The sequence below is a fragment of the Lagopus leucura genome, unplaced genomic scaffold (genome assembly GCF_019238085.1).
Source record: "Lagopus leucura isolate 7727_CA_CO unplaced genomic scaffold, USGS_WTPT01 Super-Scaffold_100159, whole genome shotgun sequence".
NCBI lineage: Eukaryota > Metazoa > Chordata > Aves > Galliformes > Phasianidae > Lagopus > Lagopus leucura.
In genome coordinates, this window is record NW_024962335.1 from 11,100,556 (window position 1) to 11,125,784 (window position 25,229).

Genomic DNA, 25,229 nt, shown 5'->3' on the forward strand with positions numbered 1-25,229 from the left:
TTATGTTCAATGCCAGGAACAAAAAAAAAAAAAAACACCTCAAAAATATCAATAATACTTTATTATAGCAGTTGTAGAAACGTAAGCCTCCAAATTTCACCAGTAGAAAAAGCTGTTACTTACTGGGTGTTCTCATGATTGTTTACAGTCTGTGTTGTCTACACTGGAAGGAGATTGTTTTTTCCACTGCTTCTTAATTTCTCCTTTGGAGGACAAACTGACCTTCACGCTTAGAATCTTTTTGATGTTTCTTGCAGTTCGTGTGCACGTGTGAACAGTGTGATACATTCCTAATGGAACACTAATCTTCCCTTGGAATTTTAACATTGATAATAAAGCTACATGTTTTGAGAGGAGAAGGTTGAAGTAGAATATTTTTTTATGCTTGTCAAGCCTACTGCTGAAAGGTCTCAGTGGTGCATTAGTAGGGATTATTTTTTTTTGAGCCAGGAAGGGGAACATGAAAGGTACCAGTGTCTCTGTGGATTCATCATCCTGTTTTTTGGAGTACTTGGCTCCAGAAACTGGGCAGTGTTGTGTCAGGGCTCTGAAAATAGACCAATCACCTGTATGTTGTACGAACTTCAATTTTCCTGTCACCACAAGGGCTTTGGAGTGACCTACAATTCTTAGAAAGTAAAGAAAAGCTTGATTTTTCTTGGTTTATTTTTGTTTTTTTTGTGTGTGTGTGTTATTCAGAGCTGCAACTTACCTTTAGTGAAGTGGTATCTTTAGGTATATAGCTTGATGTCTTGGGTTTCAACAGTGCTATTTAAACCAAAATAATAAAAGATCTATAGAAAATATGTGAAGTCTTCTACACTATAAAGAATACACTTTTTGGTGATGTTAAAGATGAATATTCCAAATATGTTGTAAGTTGTAAATTTTGTTCATGCTTTTATTCTTTCACTTCTTTTCCTGTCTTTCAAACTACAGATGGAGGCCAAAGTAAAGGGGACACTAAGTTACAGCGGAAAAACCAGTGACTTCTGGACAAGCAAGGGAGCTGAAGCAGTTCTGGTTGGCTGACAGAATCTGCCCAGTTGGGGAAGTGCTTATTTGTCACAGGGCTGCTGTTTCTGTCGATGTTTACATATTCTGATCCCAAGCACTGTGGTGAGAGGAAGAAGAAAAAGAAAACAATACTTGATCAAAGAGAGAAGGAAAAAGGGAGGACTGGTCCTCCTCCTGGTCATGCAGACTGGTCATAGTTTGATCTCGCCTAAAGAAACAAACTTTTTTTCATTGTTCTGATTGGCTTTTAAAAGAAATTGATTGTCAAACCCACAGCAGCACAAACATTTTTTTTTTTCTGGGTAATCTTCAATAAAGAGTTAAAATAATGAGAGGAGCTAGAATAGGTTTCTCCATCTATTGCATGAGGTGAAGTCATCTACTTTATTAGTTCCTGAAGTGCCCGGTATAAGACTATATGTAGGTCCTGAGTGTACCATATGGCTTTGGGCCAAAGGTTGTGTAGAGTAGAGGTGGTGCTGGGATACTTTGCATTGTATTTAAAAACTTACAGAAATGCAGGTTCTGATGTGGGCATTCTTCCAGCTTTACAAGGTTGTTTGGCTATAGAGAGCCTACATTAATCCCAAGGAGCTGTCTTCAAAAACAGATCTCCTGGTACATGAGATGTGAGAGACTACTAGGAAACCATTTGATCCTTGCTTTTTTTTTTTTTCTTTTTTTAACATAATAATTCTTACTCAAGGGAGGAAAGATGTTTGGAAATTTTTCATCTTACAGAAAAGGAAAAGCCACATATTATTGGTCAGGCTAGCGTTTCTTTCCTACATCTGTTTTTTTTTAAAGGCATTCTATGATTATTTTTTTTTCTGTCTCTCTGTTAAACTTTTCCTTTCCCTTTTGTTTATCCTACTAAAATTAAGTAGTGTTCTATCGCATCTCTTATGAAACATGGTAAGTTCTTTACCCATTTTAAATCTTTCTCATCTTTTGTGCAACTGCTCCCAAAAGCCATGCATTATCATGATTTGCTGGTAAAGGAAAGCGGAATGTGACTTACTCCAGAGCCAGGTTGATATTGCTTCAGGCATTAGCCAAAGAGGAGTCGTTCAAGAGCGACCAGAGGTGCCTTCTCTTCCGGGGGCTGATTGGGTTGCCTCCAGCATTTCTAGCCCCTGCTGGCCTGAAGTTTCCAACCTGAACTCTTCCTTACATGGTAGCACAAGACGGCAAAGCTGGCTTTTTTTTTTTTTCTTTAATAGCAATACATGGACTGGTTCATTTGTAAGGTTAGGAGGTATCCAGCACATGTTGCACTTTTGCCACTAGAACAGACTTATGCTGTTGAGTCCCTTGTGCTGTCAGATGAAAGGTGAGAATAGCAGAAACTAAAATAAACCATAATAAGAAAGAAGCATCTAAAATGGCATTATGTCCTTCTCCTTCAACCCTGAAACATTCCTTTGATCAGAGATGCTGAAATTCTTAATACCTAGTCTTTCCAGTAGTTTGAGGTGAGTTTGAGCCAGTGACTACAGGTTGTCTCACCTTCCAGAGATACTTTGACTCACAGATAAGGAATCTTCAGTGTTTTTTGCTAGATTAACTTATAGCTTTCAGGTTACTTGTACATGTGACTTATTTTTCTTAGACCAGAGAACAATTTCTTTTCTATTTAGAGCTCATTTTAATTTTATATAAAAATATATATATACATGAATCTAAAATAATATATATTGTGTATTTAGTATAAAAATGTTGGGTTGAGCTCAGCAATAAATGTTTTTGCACAACACTTCTGTGAAAGACACATTGAATTAAAATAAGATACATTAGTTCTTGAATTTCACTCAGTAGCGTCAGCCAATTAGATGCTTTTTAGCTAATGTTGATGTTTTGTATGTGGCATGTTGATTAGATGAGCTTGCATCTCAGTCAGGGTTATTTAGAGTTGAAACATACAGCTACATAGACTCTTGCATTCCTAATAATGTGCGTATTCTGTTGAACGTTAAATCCCACAAGCTATCTAGAGTACAACTTTATCTGATTTTCTTTCTCTTCTCCAGGAAGGGTTGAAGGAAGAGAAGTTTTTGGAAGCCTAACAATGTTAATTCTCTGAATTCTGTCAAACCTGATACATTTTTCATAATGCAAGTAGCTAAGGGAGTTGCAGCAGTGAGCCATCAAGCAGCAATATATTAAAAACAAATAAAACACCATCACAGCAACAAACCACACTAAAAACCAAAAAACTAACCAAACAAACAAAAAAAACAACCAAACAACCCTGTCCTAAGAGTTCTACCTCTTCTGTGTTTTCTTCATCAAGGCATCTCATTCAAATTGGCATCTTTTGTCTTCATAGTTGCTTCATGAAATTTTCGACTGGGAGACTTATAATAACAGCACAAATTTCCTTTCAACATCCCTCTCTTCCTGGAAGTATGCCTCACCTTCAGTTGAGGGGTATCTACTCCAATCTTGAGGCTAGGAAGTGACCCTGTCTGTGTGGCCTATTGAGTCTTGAGGAATGAGCGAACTGGTGAAAATAGGTAGGAAGGTGGCAAGCATGAAGATGACCATATGTTCTTCCTGAAGCAAGTTCAGACAGTCCACTGGAGGCTAGCTGTTTTCAGTTGTTATATTCCTGAGCTGCTTGGGGTCAGCAGCATAGTGATGGAAAGGATCTGCATTGCCTTTTCCCTATTCTTCTGTGTTAAGCCAAGCAAGGCCAAATTAAAGGAAATAACAGAGCGGTTCTGAATGACCTTTGCAGGTTGCACAAACAGGATGGGGAAGTGAAAAATTTCTGCAATGTCCAAATGCAAAATTAATTTGATGTTTTACTATTTTCTGCACAGCAGCTCTCCTAAGGTCATTTACCCCCAGATTTTTACTCCTTTTTAAGGGCCTTTGGTAATAAATACACTGTAGTTGTACTTACTAAATAACCCTCAGTATTCACAAGCAATAAGAAAGCCAAGTAGAGCTGTCTTTTCCAAGCAGCAGGGCTGAACTCGGTTTGGGGTCTGTACATGAGCTACCACGTCAAGCTCACTGAAAGCCCCAAACAAATGCAAGCAATAATTTCAAACACAGGTTTTAGATGTTAAAACCCTCCAGGTAATGTTTTCTGCAACATGATCCAAAGTCCCAAAAGCCACGGTAGCTATTTTAAATCCTTTTGAGACATTTGCATAGTAAGAAAGAAGGTGGCAGGCTAGACGAAAAATGGGCAGCAGAATTTCTGATACCTTGGACTATTACTGCGGTATTCTCTCGCTCCAAGATGCTAACGGCCTAAATCACTTTGTCCAGCCTTGTCAGTTGATGCAAGACATGACTAATACTGAATTAATAAGTCACAAGTGTGGATGCTGTGGGTTTCACATCTGTTTTCTGCTAATCAGAAGTAACTTTTAATTGCCTGGGTTCTGCTTCTTGTTTGAATCCAATCAGAGTTGTCTGATGCACAGATCTGGGGGTGGGACAGGTGCCAAGAGCCTGTTTCAGTCCCTCAGTCCCATTACCTGACCCTTCCTCCACACTCCTTCTCCACTCGGTGCAAGATCCTTGAGGACATGAAAACAGAGAAATCCTGCAATCTCCCAGTCTGACAACAGTTGTGTGAACCATTAACCCTCTTGGAGTCGTCTTGGACCCCAACTAACCTTATCACATTTGCTGCTACATTCATAAAATGAACTTTTTGGCTGTATTTATTAGCAAAATTTAATCTAGTTTACAGTTTGTTTTCTTTTGAGTAGTTTTTGCCCACAAATGGATTAGAGGTGTTGGGGTGTTTGGGTTGTGGTTGTTTTTGTGTTGGTTTTTAGTGGGTGGTTGTTGTGGTTTTTGTTTGGTTTTGTTGTTGTTGTTTTTGAGTGAATTGTTAAAGGCACAGTAGTCCCTCTCCTGTTTTTGTTCTGGAGGTTGTTTTTTTGTGGGTTTTTGTTTGTGTGGTTTTTTTTTTTGGCAGATGGCATTGCAGGAAAGCCTGCTGTTAGGCCAAGCCGTGGAGGGATTCCTCCCACACCTAACTTTCATCTTTTGCTGAACTGGGGGGAAGTCACTAAAGGGACACTGGCTTTTTGTTTCAGAAAATGATGCAGAAAGTAAAAGCAGTAGGTAAATGACTTAATTAACACTTTATGCAATTTTGATTTTGAGAAAAATTTAAGTTGGTAGCTTTTTTGATTGGCCCGAGCTCTGGTGAAATGGCTGTTACCCTCCATGACTTACTTGATTCAGGCCTTTGTCCTTTGTTTAAGTGCCTTTTTTTATTTTATTTCCCTACCGTCTTTAAACTGTTCTCAGAGATCCTGAAGTGCTGGAAGGCATTTTGGAGGAAAATCTTAAGCTTGCCAAGGTGGCTTTATGCTGTTATACTATTTTTCCCTTTTGTAAAAAAAAAAAAAAAAAAAAAAAAAAAAAAAAAGAACAGAAAAAGAAAAAAAGAAAAAAGTATGTAATGTATGTGACTCATAGCTGCTGTACCATGGCGTTGGTTCTGTATGTTTGTCCTTTCTTTTCTCTCACACCTGCACACACTCACACACAGCAGTTTTCCTTAGGCTCCTGTCACGCACAGTACGCTGTTCTGCTGTCTCTGTTAATGTTTGCATACAAAGAATGAACACTTGGGCAAAGGTGGCAGTGCAGTAAAGGGGGGTGTGTGTGAGTGTGTAAACGTGTGTGAGAGAAAGGAAGAAGCGGCCAATGGGAATGGAACTTCTTGCATTTTTCTCTGAAGGTTTTAAGTTTGGGTCTTATTTAGTTCACAAATACAACAGACGACTTTAAATACTGGACCACTTCACACTATTACTGAATTCGAAGCAAATGTGTGGCTAACATAACTGTAAGGAGTGGGGAAAGAAGGTTAAAATAGCTTTCAACAAGTTTTAGTGGAGATGAATCGCAAGGAATCCTGTGTACAGCTTGTCATGTCTTTTGACACTGGATTGTGCAAGGATTCTTACATTTACTAAAACTGTCCCTTCCTACCATGTGTTATGTGTAAGAAGGAACTTGTTACAACATGCAGGAGTGCAACTACTCTGAAGTTTAACTTGACTGTACTTTGCAAGCTTGCCTAAATCATTCACATCAAGTACTTGTCTTGTAATTTTTCTTGCTGAGATTTCATTTGTTCTCTTAAAATAACAAATAATAAGATCATGTGTTGTTAGGCGCAGAACACTAAAAACAGTGTCTGCTTGTTTCCTTGTCTCTGACAAAATTAGCAATCTGTAGTAGAACTTCTAGTAATTTTAATAATTCTGTGCTGAGGATACATGTAACTTACTACTGTTGCAAACGTGTACCTGAAATTAGCAATTCATTTGTTGATCAAGTGCTAGACTTACACAAGCATCACCAGACTGCTAGTTCTGTGATGTGTTTCCACTGGGGAAGATACAGTTTTGAGTTGCAGTATGAAAAGGGTCTGTTTACCTTCTCTTTTCAGAAAAACCAGAGTGAGAATGGCTAGAAGAGTCCTTCATACTGAGGTTGACAGCCCATCTAGAGAGTTAAAATTAGGATATCAAATACAACATGTTCCTGTGGCTGAAAACAGCCTAACTGCTATATCGCGTTCAAGTGAACCTGCTTAAACAAGGCATAGCTTTTTGTTTGTTTTCCTGTTGTTGTGGTTTTGTTTTTTTTTAATCTCTACCAGTCTAATGGTGCCAGTCGGAAAGAATGCTATTGCTGGTAGCTTGTTCAGATGGAGTTAGAGTGCTTCCTTATCTGCCTTATGTAAGCTGCTGAGAGCAACTTCAGTAGTTGGCCAAATCCACCCATGGCAGTGAATTGCTCCTACTTGTCTCTTCTGCTGTTAGTTCCTTTCAGGCATGTCTGCTCTTCATCCTAGGCTGATTGGGAGATCAGGTATCCACAGCTGGTGCTGCTAGTTGCAGTGCTTTTCACACGTGGCTGTTCAGAAATCAGTGTCTGCTACTCTAGAAATCACTGCCTAAGTAAGTAGGCTGACTTGGCAACATGAAAGATTACCATTGCATTGGGGAGTGCCCTGGCTGTGGAAACTTCTGGTGTGGCTTCATTCCCGTATTCTGTGACCCAGTGATAACCCTGCTGCTGTAATAGCCTTTGGGGGCTGTGGGAAGCCCCACTGCTGCTGTGTTACGCTGAGAGATCTCAGCATGGCAAAACTGGGGAAGCACAAAGGTTCCCTAGGGCCATTTTTTTTGCACACTCCTTGTAGATGATACTGCGCTAATCTTGTCAGTAGTCAAGGACATAGTTCTGTTATTTTGTAGCCATTTTTTTGACAGCTATAGTTCTACAGAGCAACTCTAGAAGAATGACATTTTTGTGTTTTGTATCTAGAAGTGAATTTCAGCCTCTCCCCTTGCCCTCAGCTCCTGCGAATATAATAACCATTAACTAACAAGGTTTTCTTCATAGTGAAGTAATCCAAAACAAGCAGTGCACACTAACTCCTATCATGCTCCAGGATATGCAAATATATTCTAGGAACAGGTACAATTACATTTTGTTACTGTCCACTATCGAGAGAAAAAGGTGAGAGAATTGACCCAAACCAGTTGGGAGATAACACTGCTGCAGACCAGGCCAAGCAGCTGCTGACACAGCCAGAGCTCCTCTAAGACTTCTTAGATTTCACCGGTGGAGTAGGAGGTGGGAGAAGAAACATTCTTGTGTTCTCAACTTTCTCCAGATAAGGCCTTAGTTTGATTAGTAGTCACTAATATCAACTATGCAGATAAGTATTCATTACATATTTAAGTGTTACGTGCGTTCCTTCCCCCAGATACCCTGTTAACATTTGTTCAAGTTTTACCCAAAGAAAATGGAATATTTTTTGAATGTCTTTAGAACTCCTTTTGTTAAAGTGAAGAAAGAAATTTGTATATTAAAAAAGAAACCCTCTTGCTGGTGCAACACCTACTGTCAAGTCTCATGAAGTTGCTTCATGAGGGAATCTAAATTCACCTCTTGTGACAGGTTTCAGTCTGAGAGCTTCTGGAGTCGTCAGCTCTCAAAATTGGTATTAAGAAGCCGTAGTGATGTTGTTTATTAATGTGCAAATTGGATACGGGGAGAAGATAATGAGATCCTGTGTTTCCTTCCACTATCAGAAGTGAATTAAATCAGTTTCTCAGTTAAATGAAGTTGTTTCTAAACAAGGGCAGGTATGAGCTACACAGTAGCTGGATCTTCAAATAAAAGCAAAATTGTGGTTCCCCCGCTATTCCTGACTGATCTTTTAGTCTTGTTTGTAACTACAAATAACAGTTTAGCTCAGAGGTGAGAACTGTAGTGTGTGTATTATGACTGGTAATTCCATCATGTAGCAATTAGTACCATGTTCTTGCATAGTTCTCAAGATCTCTGTTGAAAATAGATGGAGAAATACTATTTTTGGACTACTATTTAAAAAAAAAAAATACGAAATTCATTACTGCTATTTTCTCCAAAAAGTCTACTGAGCAGTTATATTTTAGCTGTTAAATTAGTACCCTTGTTCTGTGATTTGTCTTTTGTAGTCTTCTTACTGAGGGTTAAAAGCATTTCATGAGTAATCCCTAAAAATGTTGGTATTTTCTAGCTTAAAGTCAGGTTGCTTATAATAAAAGGGCATCTGTGGTTATAACTTCTGGTGATATAAAAGCACGATGTTCAGACTATTTCATTGAAGATACAGGTGTGGATGCAAGTCCCTGCAGTTCTGCCTGGTGATGAGGCTGAATCAGGAGCAGAGCTTTCAAATAAATCCCTGCCTACCCAGCTAGTGGCAGCAGGGTCATCCCACTGACAGAAGTTTAGCCTCTACTCTTTGTTGTCACATGTAGGATATGTACTTTTAGCAAGTTTAAATATAATCAGCTTAACCCCACCTGACTTGCTGATCCCCGGGTGAATGAAGGAAGCTATGTGAAGTCAACAGCAGAGAAAATGGTGGGCAAAGCATTTTCCTGCCTTTCTTGGTGTAGCTTGAAACAGTTGGTCACTTGTCTTACAAACAAAACTGGCATTCTTCGTAGGCCTCTGCCCTAAGCAAAGTGGTGCAAGATGGTAGACCTCTTTGAATTGGTGATTCCTGTGATGTTCTACTCAGTTTAGTGTGAATTTGCTTCGGATCACCTTCCTGCTTTTTAATACTTGCCTGTTTCAGATCGTCAGGCTTAGTATCAGAGAATCCTCACAGCCAGGTGCTTACCTGGCTTGCTCTCCAGAGAAACTCCCCTGTGAAATGCTCCCCTCTTGTGACCGCAAGCCTGAACAACCAAACGCAGCTACGGCTGGGTGATTAGCACCACTTTCTTTTGGATTTTTAGAGAGGTGTGTTCCACTAACGTCAAGGAATACTGTATTTTAAATGTGTGATTTCCTTCCTCTCTCCTTATAAAACTGGACCTGAACACAAGTTTTGAGTTGTTGCTTTTTTTTTTTTTTTTTTTTTTTTTTTTTGGTAATAATCTCAGGACCTGAAAGATTGTAGCATTTAGTGTGTCTTAAAAATGATGTACTGTACCAGCCATGGATTTTGTAAATACACCTGTCTCCCTTTTTTGTATTTTGATTTTCTAAAAATGTGTAAGGCTCTTTGCCAGAGGAACTGGTGCCTGCTTTATTTCCATCCTGAACTGAAGAGGGAGAAGGAAGAAGCTGCTGCCACAAAAGCCTGCATCGTTTTCAAACGTGTACAGTTCTGGTCAGTTCAGTGACTATTAGTTTTTTTGATTGGGAAGCCGGTTTGTTCTCTTGCACATTCCCAGCTGTGACGGGCAAAGCCCTATCAGGGAGACTAATTAAATCTCTTGTGACTACTCTGTGTTTTCAGTCTTTTCAGATGCTCAGGTTTCCATCCCTGAGACAGGTGGCATTTTCAGAAGTCAGGGTTATTGGTTATTACTGTGTTATTGGGCTTGGGCTTCTGCAAGAAGAGCTGCAGAGCATTGCTTCTCTTAGTGCTTTGGTCCAAACAGGTAGCAGTGTTTGTGTCCTACAAGAAGCCTTGCAGGTGCCACCTGCTTCACCCATTCCTGGAAGGATTTTCCCTCTTTTTTTTTTTTTTTTTTTTTTTTTTTTTTTTTTTTTTTCCTTCTCCATTCTGCTTTCCTGAAAGCAGAAGACTTTTTGGCAGCAGTTTTGCTCTGGGCTCCATGTTTAGGCAGCAGGCCCTGTTCTGCAGTAGGAGCCTTACGCAGTTGGGTGTAGCTGTGCCCTGTCCTTGATGGCGACAGGCTTTTTCATGAGTGTTTTCTTTTTTATCTGTTACGTGTCTGTGCTGTATTAAATAAAGAGGAATGTACATATGAGCCCTGTCTCTGTGATTTCTCACAAAATAAAAGATGAAAAGTGCACCACGTAAAAGGCCGTTGGTCTGGGCTTATTATGGGATTTTCCTTTGTTATGAATTCGAGCGGGGAGCAGTTGTTGAGCCACAGAGGGAAAGGACGTCCGGGAGGCCGGCAGCACCTCAGAACCGCTGCCGGGCCGCGTTCCAGCGCCGCGGGCGAATGAAGGCCGAACGGCTCCCAGAAGGCTTCGTGGCAGGGAGGTGGGACGGATCGGTGCTGGCCAATCAGCGCCCGTCAGATAGTATCTATAAAAGGAAGAGGGGAGGAGAGAGGAAACAAGTAGGCACCAGAAAAAGTGCGTTCTCGTGGCAGCCCCAGTGGCCTAATGGATAAGGCATTGGCCTCCTAAGCCAGGGATTGTGGGTTCGAGTCCCATCTGGGGTGGTATTTTTTTTTTTTTCTCTCCTTCACCTCTGGCTGTAGCATTGCTCTCCGTTTTCTGACGCCTGGTCGCAGTGGGGCGCCTCGACGCTGAACAGGTGGTGGGTGGGAGCTATTCTCATAACAACCTGAATGCGGCTTTCGCAACCCTGCTGTAATGTAAGCCCCTGGACAAGGTGGGTGCCCACCATCTGCGGCTGAGCCGCTTTCATTAGCAGCGCTCACACCACGCGCTTCGACAACCAACCTGGTGACGCAGCGGGTTGGCGCCGGCTGCTATGGTTCCGGCGCCCCTCAACCCCGTGAGCGCGCGTCGCTCCGCCCAACGGCAGACGGGGGCTCTCGACCTTCGGCATCTGACCTCTGCTGACGGGCAGAAAACTGCGCGAGCCGCCCGCTCTCTGATTGGTCGATGCGGCGCGTCGCGGGTGCCTGATTGGCGAAGGGAGAGGAGCGGGAAGATGGCGGCGCTGGGCTCTCCGCTGCGGACGTTGCGCGGGCTGCTCCGCGAGCTACGGCATGTGAGCGGGCGCGCCTATCGCGACACGGCCGCCTACCGACACGTCCTCGCCGCCTTCCGCGCTCACCGGGTACGGTGTAGGCAGAGAGGAGGCCTCCGGGCCCTTCCCCTGCCGCCCTTTTCCCGCTGCCATCTCCGGGCCTCTGCTGCTTCTCCCCGCAGGTGACCAGTGAGAAGCTGTGCCGGGCCCAGCAGGAGCTGCACTTCCAGGCCGCCACCTACCTGTGCTTGCTGCGCAGCGTGCGGCAGCACCAGGCCCTGCATCGAGAGTACCACGGCCGCGGGGAGCGATCCCCCGAGGAGGTGGCGGGGCTGGTGGGCTTCAGGCTGCCCCGGCAGCCGGGGGGGAAGGGCTGAGGCCGCCCCGTGCCGCCCGCTGCTCGGCGCCGAATAAACGCCCTCGGCTCTGAAGCTGTCTTGTAGCTTGTGTGTTCTGTCCGCTTCGGGTTGGGGGGTTCAGAGCCGCAGCCCGGACTCGCCACCAACTGTTTAAGGAGGTATAAACTTGTTTGTTTTATTCCCCTGAACTTGTAGGTAAGAGGACTTCAGAGTTTCCCAATACATGAGGAATTCTGTACTTCTCTGAGAGGAAAGGCCCTATCTTTACAGTATCCTTACAGTTGGAGGGTGAGCACTGCTGCAGCAAAAACATTCAGTTTGAAGACTTTGACCCACAGCTGTGGTTGTAAGTTAGAGAGAATGCAGCTGAATGAATTGCTTGTCAGTGTCCTGGACTTGGGTGACTGAGACTGCAGGTCTTCTGTGTTTCATTAAATGGAGACCTGATAGCTGCTGGTTGTACTAAATATAATATGTATTAAAGTACTGCTTCCTATTTATTTCCATGGAAACTGCAGCAGATACGAAGAGCACAATAACACTACTTGTTAGAGCAAATTCTCAGATACAAAACACCATTTTTCAACATAAGCATATGCAATAGAGTTCTGCCAGTGATAAACAAGAGCCTGTGTGCCATGCTCACAAAAATCTGCATTTGGCCATTTGGAACGTGGCTGGTCTTCCACATCACTGTTGCCTCTGCTGAAACAGCACTCACCTCATCACAGTGGTCACATCCGCTGTTTGGTCTCCATAAACATTCAGCAAAGATGAGTGAATGTCACTGTGTGCCATTTTTTCCACATGGAGGAATTCAGTGACACACCTTTGCTTCCACTAGATGCCATTTTTTCTGATTGCCCTTCTGTCTCAAAGCAACAAAATGTAATGGAATGCTGGTGGGAAGGTACAACTTCTACTGCCATACCACCAACATCTGCTCTGACATCATGGGCCAACATAATAAAATAGGAGGCGTTACTTTCAAGCAGCACTCGTATAAATCGTGTTATGATGAGCTATAGTCACAATAATACCACTGTTCTCTCTTCTCACAATCTGGAACAGTGAATCATTTTTTTTTTATCAGAGGAGAAATAGCAGCTCCAATTGTTGCTGCCCACTTCTCAGAAGAGGCTCAAATTCTGTGCAGTATGTGTAAGAAATCTGTAATCAGGGTAACTTACAGTGGATAAGAATGTGAGGTTTGCTTGTAATTGAGGAGCTTAAAATGACACTAACAAAAGAGTGCTTCTTTTGGCTTTACTACCAGGGAAAACAAAGCATGCTATCAGAAAGCACTGCACACAAAATAGCTTTTCTAATAAAATCAGATTAATTTGAGTTGGAAGGAACCTTTAAAGGCCACCCAGTCCAAATCCCCTGCAATGAACAGGGACAACTACAAGTTGCTCAGACCATCCCCATCCTGAAGCTTGAGTGTCTCCAGCGATGGGGCAACCACCACCGCTCTGGGCAACCTGCCCCAGTGCCACTACCCTGCTAAAAAGTCTGTCCCCTTCTTACAGCCCCCTGTTAGATTCTGAAAGGCCACTCTCAGAGGGGCAGGATCACCTCTCTCTCCCTGCTGACCATACTCCGTTTGATGCAGCTTTCAGTTGGCTTTCTGGGCCGTGACGGCATGCTGCTGACTCATGTCCCTTACTTCCAAGTCCTTTTCGCACAGGCTGTGCTCCATCCTTATATGCTCCAGCTTGTACTGGTAGCAGGGGTTGGCACAACCCATGTGCAGACCTCACGCTTAGTTTTATTGAACCCAATGAGGTTCTCCTGGGCCCACTGCTCGAGCATATCTTTGGTAGAATCCTCAGGTGTGTCAACCACACTACACAGCTCAGTGTCATCTGCAAACTACTGAGGATACACTCGATCCAACTACCTAAATCCACATGCTATCCTTTTTCCTTAACACCAGCCCAGCCCCAGGCACAGGAGACGGGCACAGCAGATGGCCGGGGATATCTGGGAGATGTGGGTCAGGTAAGATGCAAGTGGTAAGCCGTAAGGTTTTGTAGGCTATAAATTGCATTGGCAGTTCTGCAGTCTCACCAGCTGAACAAGGGGAAAGCTTTTGATTTACTTTCTGAGTGGATTGAGGATTCGCCCCATCCAACACCATAATGACGACCAAAACCAAATCTGACAAAGGAAACAATAAATCCAGGGCATGTTCAGACTGCGTGAGGAGCTCCGGGCCAGGAATTTTTCCACAAACGCGTTCTAAGAACTACTTTTGTGGGGATTCATTGCATCTTCCCCACAGTTCATGTTGAATCCCGACTGGGGCGGGGCGGCTTTTTGTGTCGCCTTTTCTTTCGGTTGCACCGAGCAAAGTCTGACAGTGTAACGCGTCCCCTGCCTGCGGGCGTCAGATTCACAGCTGGGCCAGTCCCTGTACCAGTCGGCGGCTGCGGCCGGGCGCTAGAGGGCAACACGGCTGCCGCAGGCACAACAAAGCGCCCGCCACCGCCAGGCCCGACGCCGCGCACCCGCTGACGGGGCGGGCTCCCCTCGGGGCCGCCCGCCTAGCCCGTGTCTCACGGCGCCTGCGCGGAGCCCCCCGCCCAATCACCGCGCGAGAAGCCGCCCGGCCCAATCGGCGGCCTCGCCGCGCCGCGCGTCACCGCGCGCGGCGGCCAATCAGAGAGTGCCAAAGGCTCCGTCCGCGATGACGTCGCGGAGCGGGTGAAGGGGGGGGGGCGCACGACGCGTGCGCGCGGGTTTCCGTTAGCGCTGGCGCGCGCGCGTGGCAGGCGTGAGAGGAAGCGGGCGGCCAGGCGGGGGGAGGGGAGGCGGCAGCGGCGGGTCTGGCGCGGGGCGGGCTTCGCGCTCCGTCCTCCGTCCGCGGCACGGCCACAGGCAGCGCCCGCTTCGTCCCCGGCGGCGGTGTCGCTGCGCGAGTCCGCGAGTGACGCGAGGGGGAGGGCCGAGAGCCTCGGGCCTTGTAGGCCGCAGGGAGTCGGCGTGACTCGGCCGGGCCGGGCCGCCCCCGCGCGCTCAAGATGTCGGCGCAGGCCCAGATGCGCGCCATGCTGGACCAGCTCATGGGCACGTCCCGGGACGGTAAGCGGCTCCGCAGGGACCGGGGGGGGAAGGGGGGGAGGGGGGAAGGGAACGGGGGGAGCGGGGCGGGGCGGGGCTGCCGGAGCCCTCGAGGTCGCGGCGGCTGCGGGCGGTGATTGGCGGCGCCGCGGGGCGGAGCCGCGTTCGGCCGCCGCCGCCGCTTCGGCGGCGGCGCTTCCCGCGGGCCCCGCCCAGAGCGGGGCTTTCCTCCGGGTCGGGCGGGGGGGCGAGCGAGAAAATGGCCCCGGGGCCAGGGCCGCCACTGCAGCATCGGCCTGTCGCGTTATTTTTTGACTGAAGTGTGACCCAGATCCTCATTATAGCCAGCAGGTGAGACTGCTGTTGCCTTCTGAAAGGGGACTTAGTTACTCAAGTGGACGAATCCCTCTTGCTCTTAGTTATGTTTTGTTTTTCTTTTTTTTCCCCCCGCAAAAATCTTTTCTGATAGCCTGATATTTAGAGGCAGCAATTCCGAGAGAGGTGCTTTAGGAGCAGCCAGGCTTCTGGTCGGTGGAAGATTCGATGGTAGTGGTCTGTAATCCAGAGGGCCTGGGGACTGCTTGAGAACAGGGAGTCCCAATAAGCTGTGTAGTGCTTCATTTATAAATGAGAGAATACTGCATCTGAGGGCTGGCAGTAATTAGAGATTACATGAGTATTCTGCATGCTGTAGTTCTTTCTGCAGGCACGCTGCATGTTTGTTGAAGCTTTGTGTGGAGTTAATTATTATTATCTTTTTCCTCGTGCGTTCGCTGGGCAGGCTGCATGTGCTGGTGCTCAGTTGTTGGGGCTGGGACAGCACCACCTTCCTGACAGTTCTTTTAATCTAGAGTTTTAATTATAATAAAACTCCTAACAAAAAGCATTCATGATGCATTGCATAAGGGTGTCCCTGTGAAGACAGGAGTTGTACTCAGGGCCCGTTATGGGTTTCTTCCAATTCACGGAGTTTCATTCTTTGGTAAACACATTGGAAAACTACAGTTATGCAGAAGTTGCCTTCTAGAGCAGTGCTGGCTGCTGAGTTGTCAGCATGCAGGACCTAATGGAGCACACTGTTCTTGTCCCTGAAGATTTTGAGTGCTTCCTGTTGCAGCTGTGTGTGGCTGCACACTCAGCATGGCAGGATAGCACAGTGCTTGGGCAGTTCAGCTCATTCTGGTCAGCACCCCAGTGGCTGTGTCTGAGAGCTTTCGAGGGCTGGATGGAAGATATAAATGCAGGAGTTGCTGTTGCAGTTTTTGAATGTGTTTTCTATTGGGCCATAGGAGAAGAATGTGATTTACCTCAGGGAACTGCTAAAAAGTGAAAATGACAGTTAGGTATATGACCTAAGGTGGGAAAAACAACGTTATACTAATTTCCTTTGCTTTTGTGAGAAAGCAGTTATTTTGCTGATTACAGGACTTACCCTTCCCGCCCACCTTCTAAATCCAGAACAGCGGCTGCTGAACTGAAACTGACTGGTGGGACAGGAAGCTTCTAAATAGCACAGTCAGAATGAGGAAAGATAAGGAGAAAAGGCTGTTTGTAATACTGGCTGCCATTATTAAGTTAAGTGGGGAATTGAGGATCTCAGTGTAACACCACTCTGGTTCTTAAAAAGTAGAAAGTGTAGTGGGACGTTGTTTAATCTAAAATGTTTCCAGGGCTGATCATCATCCATTTGAGTGAAGCTGGTACTTAATAAATTCAAGGCCATGCTCAAGGTCATTGAAATACTGCTAGCCCTGAGAGTAAAGGGGTTTTAATTTTTTTTCCCCATTTTGTCCATTACCTTTGATGAATCCTCTGTTTCTAGCAATGTGCAAATCACAGCTTTCAGTGAAATGGGGCTGTCCATCTCCTGGATAAGTCTGGATAGGTCACAGTTCATGATTCCCTTTGCATCTGTCCCCATCGCCTTTCATTTTCCTCTGCCTTGCCATAGAATTGACTTGAAAATGCTTCTAAAAATCGTGTATGGGTGGGATTTGTGTCTGATGTTGTTCAGAATGACAAGAATGTATTTGAACGTCCCCATTAATAGAATGTTGTACTCACTGCAGCCTGGTGGTGTTTTTTTGGTGAGAGGAGGTACCTAGAATGTGCAGGCTTGACATTTTCACCCGTGGGAAATTGGAAATCTGGTGTCTTCTGTGAGAATAGTGCTAACTCAGAGGTGAACTCAGAGCAAATGATGTTGCTTGAATATGTGGCCTATGTTGCTTTTTCAGAGCTTATAATATTCTCTGTAGAGTATACGAATGTGCTCCAAAGTGAAGTATTCAAGCAGTGTAGTTATTAAATGCTGTTCAGTCTTGTTGAGCTCCGAGAACGCCTAAAATCACTGTTCTGTGTTGGTCAAAGAGAATATCACATAAATTACAAGGACCAAGCTCAGCGAGGAGCTTCTCTCTTTCAAACAGAATTAATTGCCCAGCGTGTGGCTTCCCAGAGCCGTGCTGTGCTGGGCCTGCCCCTGTGCTGTAACCTTTTCCCAGGGGCCCCATGCGTGTGGGCAGGGAGAGCTGAGAGCTGTGTTCTTTGGTGGCCTGCTCCTTCCCTCAGTTCTAGCAGTGGGAGAGATGCGCTTGGGGTCAAACTGCTCTCTCCACGTGTGCTGCCTGGTACCTGCTGGGAGAAGCTTAAGTATAAACTGCTGAATAGATACTGTGGGTTCCGCAAATATTGGGAAATAACGAGTGCAGAAGATAAGGTCCTGACCCTACCTACTTACATCCACGTGTTTTATCCGTGTTGTTTTTCAGTGCTAGCAGTTAAGCAAAATGACTGTCACACCTGACAGTTGTTAAGAGATGATTTAGAGGTGAATTTAGTGCTGGTGACCAGGGCTGTGTGAATTTGTCACTCAGATATGTGGAGTAAGCTGAGAGACTGAAAAGTATGAATTTTTAAATTACTTTAAATAACTTTTCAGCTCTGAGATTCATGAAATAGTTCTAATGGAATGGTTAGGTAATGCCTTCTTTGTCATCTCTATGCTCTAGAAAATAGGAATGATCCTTGCACATAGGTTTGCAGCTGTTACAAGTTGTGACTTTGCTTCTCAAGCAAAATCTTCACATCATGCCATCAGTACCCCAGGAGTACTTACTGTTATTTTCATAGTGGCACAGCAGGGTCACTGCTTGGGAGAGCAGTGCAGGCCCAGGTGAGACCAGGACACACTTTGAAACATCCCATACTTGTATATAATTAGCACTACACCAAAGCCGTGTTCTAGTCTAAGAACATGGCAAGCTAGCAAAGTGGATGAGGTTCTGTATAGATAGATAAATGGTGTGCTTTAGAAGTTTACCTGTAGTCATGAAAATGTTCTCCCAAGCTTCCTAACAAATACTGCACTGTGTGACTAGCAGGAACTTGTTCATCTTTGGAGCCTTTAAATGTTTGGAACACATATATAAGTGTCAGTCAGCCCCTCTGTGCTTCACCTGATGTTTGTTTGAGCTGTACATGGAGACCTTAGCCAGAATCTGTAGCTGTGACTAGCAAAGCATTTCCTTGTTCTCTGTGTTCTTCTTGCACTGAAAGTTTTAAAATGCAGCAGAGATGTTTGCACACAAAGAACTTCAAACAATGTGAATTTCTTGTGTGTAAATTTTGCGTGAAACTTTTATCAAGAGACCTTTAGAGCAAGTCCTCAGGAAATGTAAATTGGCTGCTAACACAGAGCCTCCGGTGTGACTGTGCAAATCTGACCTCTTCGTGAGGAGAGGGAAGCAATGGCTTTTACGTCACCTCCATGTGAGTGCAAATACCTTCCCAGCAAAGGAAAAGCAGCAAAAAACATCTTGAATGTGTGAATTTCAGCAGAACCTACCCCAAGTGTGGAACTGGTAGCAACTCAGAAATCTGACAGTATAGCCACGCATACTCTGTGGAAAGATCAGTCCAGTCAGATGGCTTGAGGAAAACGTTTGTGCTTAGTGAGTTGTGCCTATTTACTGGCTTCGTTACTAAGTTTTAGTAGCCCAGCCCTTAGAGAGCTGTGTCAGGTATTAGCAACGCTCAGTCAGAATTAGCTTCCCATGTGAGACAGCAGCAGTACCTCCTGCAACTGTATGAGGTTCTGCTAAGGAAAGATGCTGAGTGTTTGTTATAAGATGCTTGCTTTGCTGATAAAATTTGATATATAGTTTTTAACATGATATTACACGATCAGTAGATTCATATTTGTTCTGCTGGACTGTGATGAAAATCTCCGAGGGCCGCTCCAAAAGCAATGCCTGCTATTTTATTATGTTGGCTGGCAATATTAGAGGTGGATGTTGGTGGTATGGCAGCGCGGGGCAGGCTGACAAAATGGCGTCTGGTGTGGAAGTGCGTGTGAAGGAGGGGTCATTGCATTCCCCATGTGGAAAAAATGGCACCCATTGATATTTGCTGAAGGTCTGTGGAGACCAAACAGTGGATGTGAGAGCAGTGAGGTGGAGCACAGTGCATTCCAGCAGCAGGGACAGCAGCAGATTTTACAAGTGCAGCGTGTTTCTCGCCGGTAAAAACGCATGGCTAATAACGGTGGCTGTGTTGAAAACTAGTGTTCTGTAACTGAGAATTTGCTCTATCCAAGAGTGTTACTGTGCTCTGTGTTGTAGTTTCCATGAAAATAAATGGGAAGCATTACTTTTGGAGCAACCTATGCAATATGGAATAGAAATATGATTTGGGCGAGGCACACTGTGTGAAACCAGAGCTGCTTCTTGATGAAAAAATAGTGATTTTTTTTTTCTGTTACCTCAGTATACATTTTACCAATGATGGTTTTCTTCAGTGGAAAAAAAATGTCATTGGAAACACTGGAGTGGCTTACAGTAATAGATATTGTCTCCTCTGATTTCTTTAATGAGCACGAGTGCTAAAGATCAAGGGTTAAATAAGTTGCTATTCTGAGCTAATGTAATGATTTACCTATTGAAGTAGAACTTAGGAGATCTGAAATATTAGTGGTAGTATCCTCTTTATCAGTGTTTAAGGCTGCTTCTAAAAATTAGATGCCTGCAACTACTTGATCCTTGGATCTGTTTTCTTTTTGCAGAATATGTAAAGCCTTTAAGTACTCCTAACAGTTCTTTGGCATTGGCCGTATGAAGAGTGCCCCAGCTTAAGTATAGTTTGCTGCAGAGAAGTGTGGTGTGGGCTGTGTGACCTCTGAAGCCCTGGGTTTAGGAACAGTTAGGTTTGCATTCCTGTGGGTGCCTCTGAGAAAGCACATCTGAGTCTGCAGTGTGCTGAGTGTTGTGCGTAGCATGGATCTGTGGGTCTCATTTGCCCCCTCCAGCAGCCCATGTAGCCCCCAGAGGTCGTGACCCTCTGCAGATGACTGATGTGTAGGCTGGCAGCAGGCTGCATCTTCTGCTTTGCCAGCAGTTCTGTGCCATTCTGGGGGTACTGGAGCTTACAAAGTGATGAGAAAATAAAATATATTTTCTTTGGAGGCAGTTGGGGTTTGGAAGGAGTTCTAAGAGGGATGTACAATTCAGTTATCGGTAAGAGGTTGGACAAAGCACCTTTTCTTTCTTTCTAAATCAGAAACAGCACAGATTAGAAAGAATGGGGAATGTAGATAAGAAGGTGTATGTACTGGAGCGTTCTGTGTGCGGGAGCCTCTCTGGAGGTCTGAAATGCCAGACCAAAAGCACTGTGCAGAAATATGAATGCCAGTTGCAGTGTAAACGTGGAATACATTTACAAGGCTGCCATTTGATCTGTTCCTGGTACCTCTTTATTTTCTCTGTTGTCTTGTCCCAGTTTGGTGATGATGGTTATCACGTTAGCCCCTTAGAGGGAAAGAGCCCATGTTGCAGAGTCGGTCACTAATTGCATACAAACACAACGACCTCTGGACGTTGAGGTAATGTCTGTGAAAATCTTCTTTCCAACTTTACCTAGGGAACCGTCAGTCTCTCAGCAATTTCCTAGTCTTGGGAACTCCTTAACTGCTGCTAGGTTAGTGCCTAATAGCCGTCAGCTGCCTTTTTTTCAACAGTTCTCTTGATTTTGTTCATTTGTCTTTATGTAGAAGAATCTTTACAGTCAACGTGTATTTCTAGATGCTGTGTTAAAATTGCTGGCAGAGTCTATTATTCTATACAAACTGAACAATCTGGCCCCTTGTTTTATTTATAAAGGTTCAATGTATCTTTGCCTGTCTACATCAATCTGCAAGGGAGTGTCAGAAAGGCCCCGCATTCGCCGAGCCGTGAGTTATCGCTAACTTTTCAGATGTGTTAATGAATGTGGAACAAACGCAGTTGTGTTTTAAAACAAACAAACAACAACGAACTATGGATCCACCTCCTAAAAAGCAAACCAAAACATGGAATTCTTTACTGCAGTAGCAGGCATGATTACAAAGGGATTGCTCTAAATTTTTAGCGGTGTGAGTAACAGTGGTAAGTTTAACCTCCAGAAAACCTATTGCTGAACTGCTTTGAAGCTGCCTTCAGCCTGTGGATTACTGGGTTTAGCTGTTGTATCCCTGCAGTCAAATTAAGCACGTGGTGTTCTGGGGAACTTTTGTTTGCTTAATAATCTGAAACTGGGCCCAGCTGAAAATGCTATATTAGCATCCTATGCATGGAGTATAAATGTGATTGTATCATGAGAAAGGCTGAATGTGTTTTTTTTTTCTTAATTCCCCTCTGTCATATTTACTTACGTAATGGATTTGACTTTTTGAATTGTTTAATAAATTCAAAATTCTCAGCATTTCCAATCATCGAGTCATAAAAATGTAGTGACTGCAGAATGCATCCATGTTCTTTATAGTACTTGAAGAAATGGATAAGATTGCTATATGAACTCATTGCACGTCTCTTTTCACTCAGCAACCCTCCTTGCTTCAGTAATTCACCAGTAGGTTTTCAATGATTAAACATTTGAACAAGTTTTTATTTTTTTATGAATAAATAGATGAATACTGAGAGAGATTAAGGTGTTTGTTTCATCATGCCTGTATCTTAACAGCAAGAGAGCTGTAGCAGCAACCTCTCTTCTGAATCTCAGTGACAATGACGTTATGACTTGAAGGAAAGCATATTTCCCAACCCCCCTTCCTTCCCCCCAAATACCAGCTGGTGACTTTGATTTGGAGACTTCAGGTCTTGCTGCCAGGTGGGGTTCTTTAAACTTGCAATTGGATGTCAGAGCGTGCACAGGTTGATGCCTCTGCTGATGCTGGAACTGCAGCCTGCCATGATGAAGATGCAATTAAGATGTTCCCATCCCAACAAACAGCATGTAGGAAAAACGATGTATTATGGCTTATCATGCAGTTATATGCAAACATCTGTAAAATCATTTTGCATATAGGCTGTCCATATGTTTGACTGACTTTTTTTTTTTCAAGGTTTTTAAGCATTTAAATTCATTCCTCTGCCAACTCTTTTTGCTACTCCTATCAGAAGTAAGAGGGTGCTTTGCTTCAAAAAGCGAAACAATAAAATGAGTTTCAGGTGGGATTCAGTGAAGACTCACTATGTATCACTTTGTTTATGAAGCTGCTTTTATTTGCTAATTGTTGCAAAGAAATACATTGCTATTTTGTACAAAACCTGAATAGAGCTTGTTTAACAAATGCTGTTGTAGCAAAGTATTTTAAAGCTAATACTGCCCTTCTGGTTTCAAGCACTTTCCACACTACATTTTTGTAGGGGAAGTATGAGAGTATTCTTGAATAGCACTGTAGAGCATTAAAATATGTATTTGTGGTTTTGGCTTTATTTGGCAAAGAAGCATAGAGTGTTTTAAGTTCTAGTCTCCGTAGGCCTTCACTACATGACAGGACAGTGTTAATGCTTTGCATGTAACTTGCACTACGTGTCTGGCTTCCCCAGATTTCTAACCCGGGTTGTGTTGGTTTCTATGTTGCAGGTGACACGACCCGCCAGCGAATCAAGTTCAGTGATGACAGAGTGTGCAAGAGTCACCTCCTCAACTGCTGCCCTCATGATGTCCTCTCCGGAACTGTACGTAACCGAGTGCCTTGCTTTGTTTAGTTCAGAATGGCAACATTGAATTCTTTGGTCTTTTTTAATATCTGTTGACTCTGTGCTTTTCAACCACAGGTTGGATTCGTGCCAACTTTTATACAAAAACCGAATTTTGTATTACAGAGGCTTTTTCTCTCCATTTCTGGCACTGTATGTTAATTATTACTCAGAAATTCATATTTGTTCACTGTAGCATACAAAACCTAAAACAGATCAGGCTACCTACGTAAATCATGCTGTAACAAAGTGTTTATACACCAATAGTGTTGTAACTAGCAGAAATACTCCTATACAATTCTGTACAAACACATGAAGTTACTTCCTTAAAACTTCCTGTTGGCATCTGAATGGGGAAGAGAAGTTTGTGGTTTTTTTTTTTTTTTATAAATTCGGTTGCGTTTTTGTGAAAGCAGTTGAAAGTACCAATAATTGCATTTCTAGAAGCTGAAATATGTTGTGCATAAGTGACAAAGTGCATGACATCCAGTTACTGTCCTATTTTTACAGATTTAAGGCAATTTAAAAATCTCCAGTTGTAGTATATTAATAACTTGGCTTGGATTTTTGATTCTGTATCAGAGGTTCCTATGTAGGAACAAAGCACTCCAACATGTGCCAGTAACTTTTCTAGAGCAGTGGTGCTTCACTCTGGGGTGCCTTTGTGAAGGGCAGGGAAGTTGTTATGCTGATTATGGAAAAAGGATGTACGTGTGGGCAGATACCTCAAAACAGCTGATAGATGAGTGTGTTGATGTGCTGGGTCTCACTTGCCTACTATTCTTTATACAACACTTCAGTAGGTTTTCTTATTTGTGTTGGCAGAGGAGAAAATAAGCACTGGAAAATATGTCTTAAGGGCTATTAGAAGTATTAATAATAAGCATTTTTAGTTCTCTGTACCTTACTCTTTGAAATGGCTGACTTGATTGGAGTCTTCTGTAAAATACAGAATAAAGTCCATTTCCAAGATGAAAAACTGGAATATGCAGACTTGGTAACTGGTTTACCTGTGTCTCATCCTTCAATATGAATAGCTGTCATCTTAAATAACCATGATATTTCTGGTAAATCAGAGGGCTTTGAAGACTCACGCCTATACTAAATTTGTTTGCTTTACTTACTTTGTCATTTCATGTACTGATAGACCAATAACTACAGTTTGTCTTTCCCTTCAATGAGAAGTCCCTAGAAAAGTGGATGCAACTTCAATTATTATGAAACGCATCAGCAGGAGGCAAAATGAGTAGAGAACTGAACTAGACAATATAAGATTTGTCTTAATATAAAAAGCAGTGGAATAAAAAAGCTCCCCTTGTTCAGCCCTTCCTTAAGGCTTATGCCTCCTTTGCCTTGTCCTCGTGTGATGTGTTAGGTGTCAAACTGAACATAATGCATGCTGAAACTAAGGCAGTGTAAGTGATAATAATTTGATAACAGTGCTTTATGTATCATTATTGGGCATGTATATGTGCATGTGTAGGTCTATTTTTCAGCTATTTTATGTGTAACTCTGAAGTGGAGGGGAAGAGGAAGATGTCCCCCATCTGTTATGTTGTCTGGTGCTTTAGTTGCGTGGTGAGCAAAAGACCTCATGGCTGGGGACATAAATGCATGCTACAGAAATGTCTGAAGTCATTGTTCAGAATTCAGAGTCCTTTTAGAATGTTAGTTTGACAGCTTTCCACTGTGGTATAATTTCCGTAAGCAAATACTTTTAGAATGGCTGTTGTTAGCAAGTAAGAGTTGTTTATAGTTCTAAAGGTTCTAGGTAGCATCCAATAATACCTCTTACAGTGCAGATCAGGCATGTAGGCTGTGCCTGTCTATGAGTGTGTTGGTTCTTGCTTAAAGCTCTCTTCTGTCTCGTTCTGAGTTGTTCTGCTGCTGCTCTTGGAGTATTTATTCAGTGAGTATATGTTACTTGCTTTCTTCCTCAAAATTCAAGTAGGCATCAGGTGATAAAATGTGATCCATGATGTCATTCTAGGTCCAGAAGATCAGTGACTAGCCTAATGCTGTCAGTGGGAGTAGAAGCAGGGGACTCATCAGAAGCAGGCATTATAATATTACCCATCCAGTGTTCTGCTGTTCAGTGTTCTTAAGAAGCACGCTTCCTACCTTAGCAGCACAGCTATTAGAAGAGCAGAAAGCAAATAGTGCATCTGACAGGTTATTGATGATTTGGGAAATGAAGATGGATTTGTTTCCTGAGTTTTGAGAGGAAAATTGTAGTGTATCTTAATGATCAAGATTAATATGTGACAAGGATTGTGTGACTTTGAATTCAACGTTAGAATCTTATGCTTATGCAAAAAAATAAGTTCTGTTGATTGGTTTATATGGTTAAATCTCTTCATTGACTGCATTGTCAATAAAATACTGGCTGTGAATTGCCAATTTTTTTTTTGCTATATCTGCCTTCTTCTGAAAGGCGCACTACTGCTCCCCTCTGCAAAATGCAGACTGCTGTGCTACTCTGTTCCACCCACTTCTTCAGAAGCACTTGAGGAAGGCGCACAGATGTATGAAACAAATAAAACTACTGCTATCAGTAGAATATGTTAATTCAGT

General features: G+C 43.5%; 3 protein-coding genes and 1 non-coding gene across 9 annotated transcripts in view; all 4 read left to right on the forward strand.

Annotated features, from left to right (window-relative positions):
- UBN2 (ubinuclein 2) overlaps nucleotides 1–2,238 on the forward strand; it is a 49,481-nt gene extending 47,243 nt beyond the window's left edge. The window contains exon 17 of the mRNA XM_042890299.1: nucleotides 940–2,238. Within this exon, the coding sequence (XP_042746233.1) occupies nucleotides 940–989 (50 nt within the window). The 3' untranslated portion in view covers nucleotides 990–2,238. The remainder of the gene's footprint in view (nucleotides 1–939) is intronic.
- Nucleotides 2,239–10,626: 8,388 nt separating this feature from the next.
- FMC1 (formation of mitochondrial complex V assembly factor 1 homolog) lies at nucleotides 10,627–11,646 on the forward strand. The gene is made up of 2 exons (XM_042889631.1): nucleotides 10,627–11,305; nucleotides 11,398–11,646. Exons 1-2 carry the CDS (start codon nucleotides 10,994–10,996, stop codon nucleotides 11,590–11,592), a joined length of 507 nt encoding a protein of 168 aa, XP_042745565.1. The 5' UTR covers nucleotides 10,627–10,993; the 3' UTR covers nucleotides 11,593–11,646.
- TRNAR-CCU lies at nucleotides 10,646–10,718 on the forward strand. Its single transcript has one exon. It is a non-coding gene; the product is annotated as a tRNA-Arg (tRNA).
- A 2,909-nt stretch (nucleotides 11,647–14,555) lies between the features above and the next one.
- The window catches only part of LOC122190008 (putative RNA-binding protein Luc7-like 2), a 30,353-nt gene continuing 19,679 nt past the window's right edge, over nucleotides 14,556–25,229 (forward strand). The window contains exons 1-3 of one of the 6 annotated variants that reach the window (XM_042889630.1): nucleotides 14,589–14,661; nucleotides 20,796–20,866; nucleotides 22,540–22,634. Coding sequence is in view for 3 of the 6 variants with exons in the window: in XM_042889624.1 (XP_042745558.1) it covers nucleotides 20,463–20,518; nucleotides 20,796–20,866; nucleotides 22,540–22,634 (222 nt within the window). In the remaining 3 variants the exon portion in view is untranslated. The other 5 variants (XM_042889624.1, XM_042889626.1, XM_042889629.1 and 2 more) reach the window with 5 other exon arrangements.

Excerpts from the sequence above, each read along its gene's own strand:
- FMC1 (XM_042889631.1), top strand. The coding sequence starts at position 10,994 with ATGGTTCCGGCGCCCCTCAACCCCGTGAGCGCGCGTCGCTCCGCCCAA. Across the intron at positions 11,306-11,397 it reads CCGCCTTCCGCGCTCACCGG|GTGACCAGTGAGAAGCTGTG; the intron begins GTACGGTGTAGG and ends TTCTCCCCGCAG.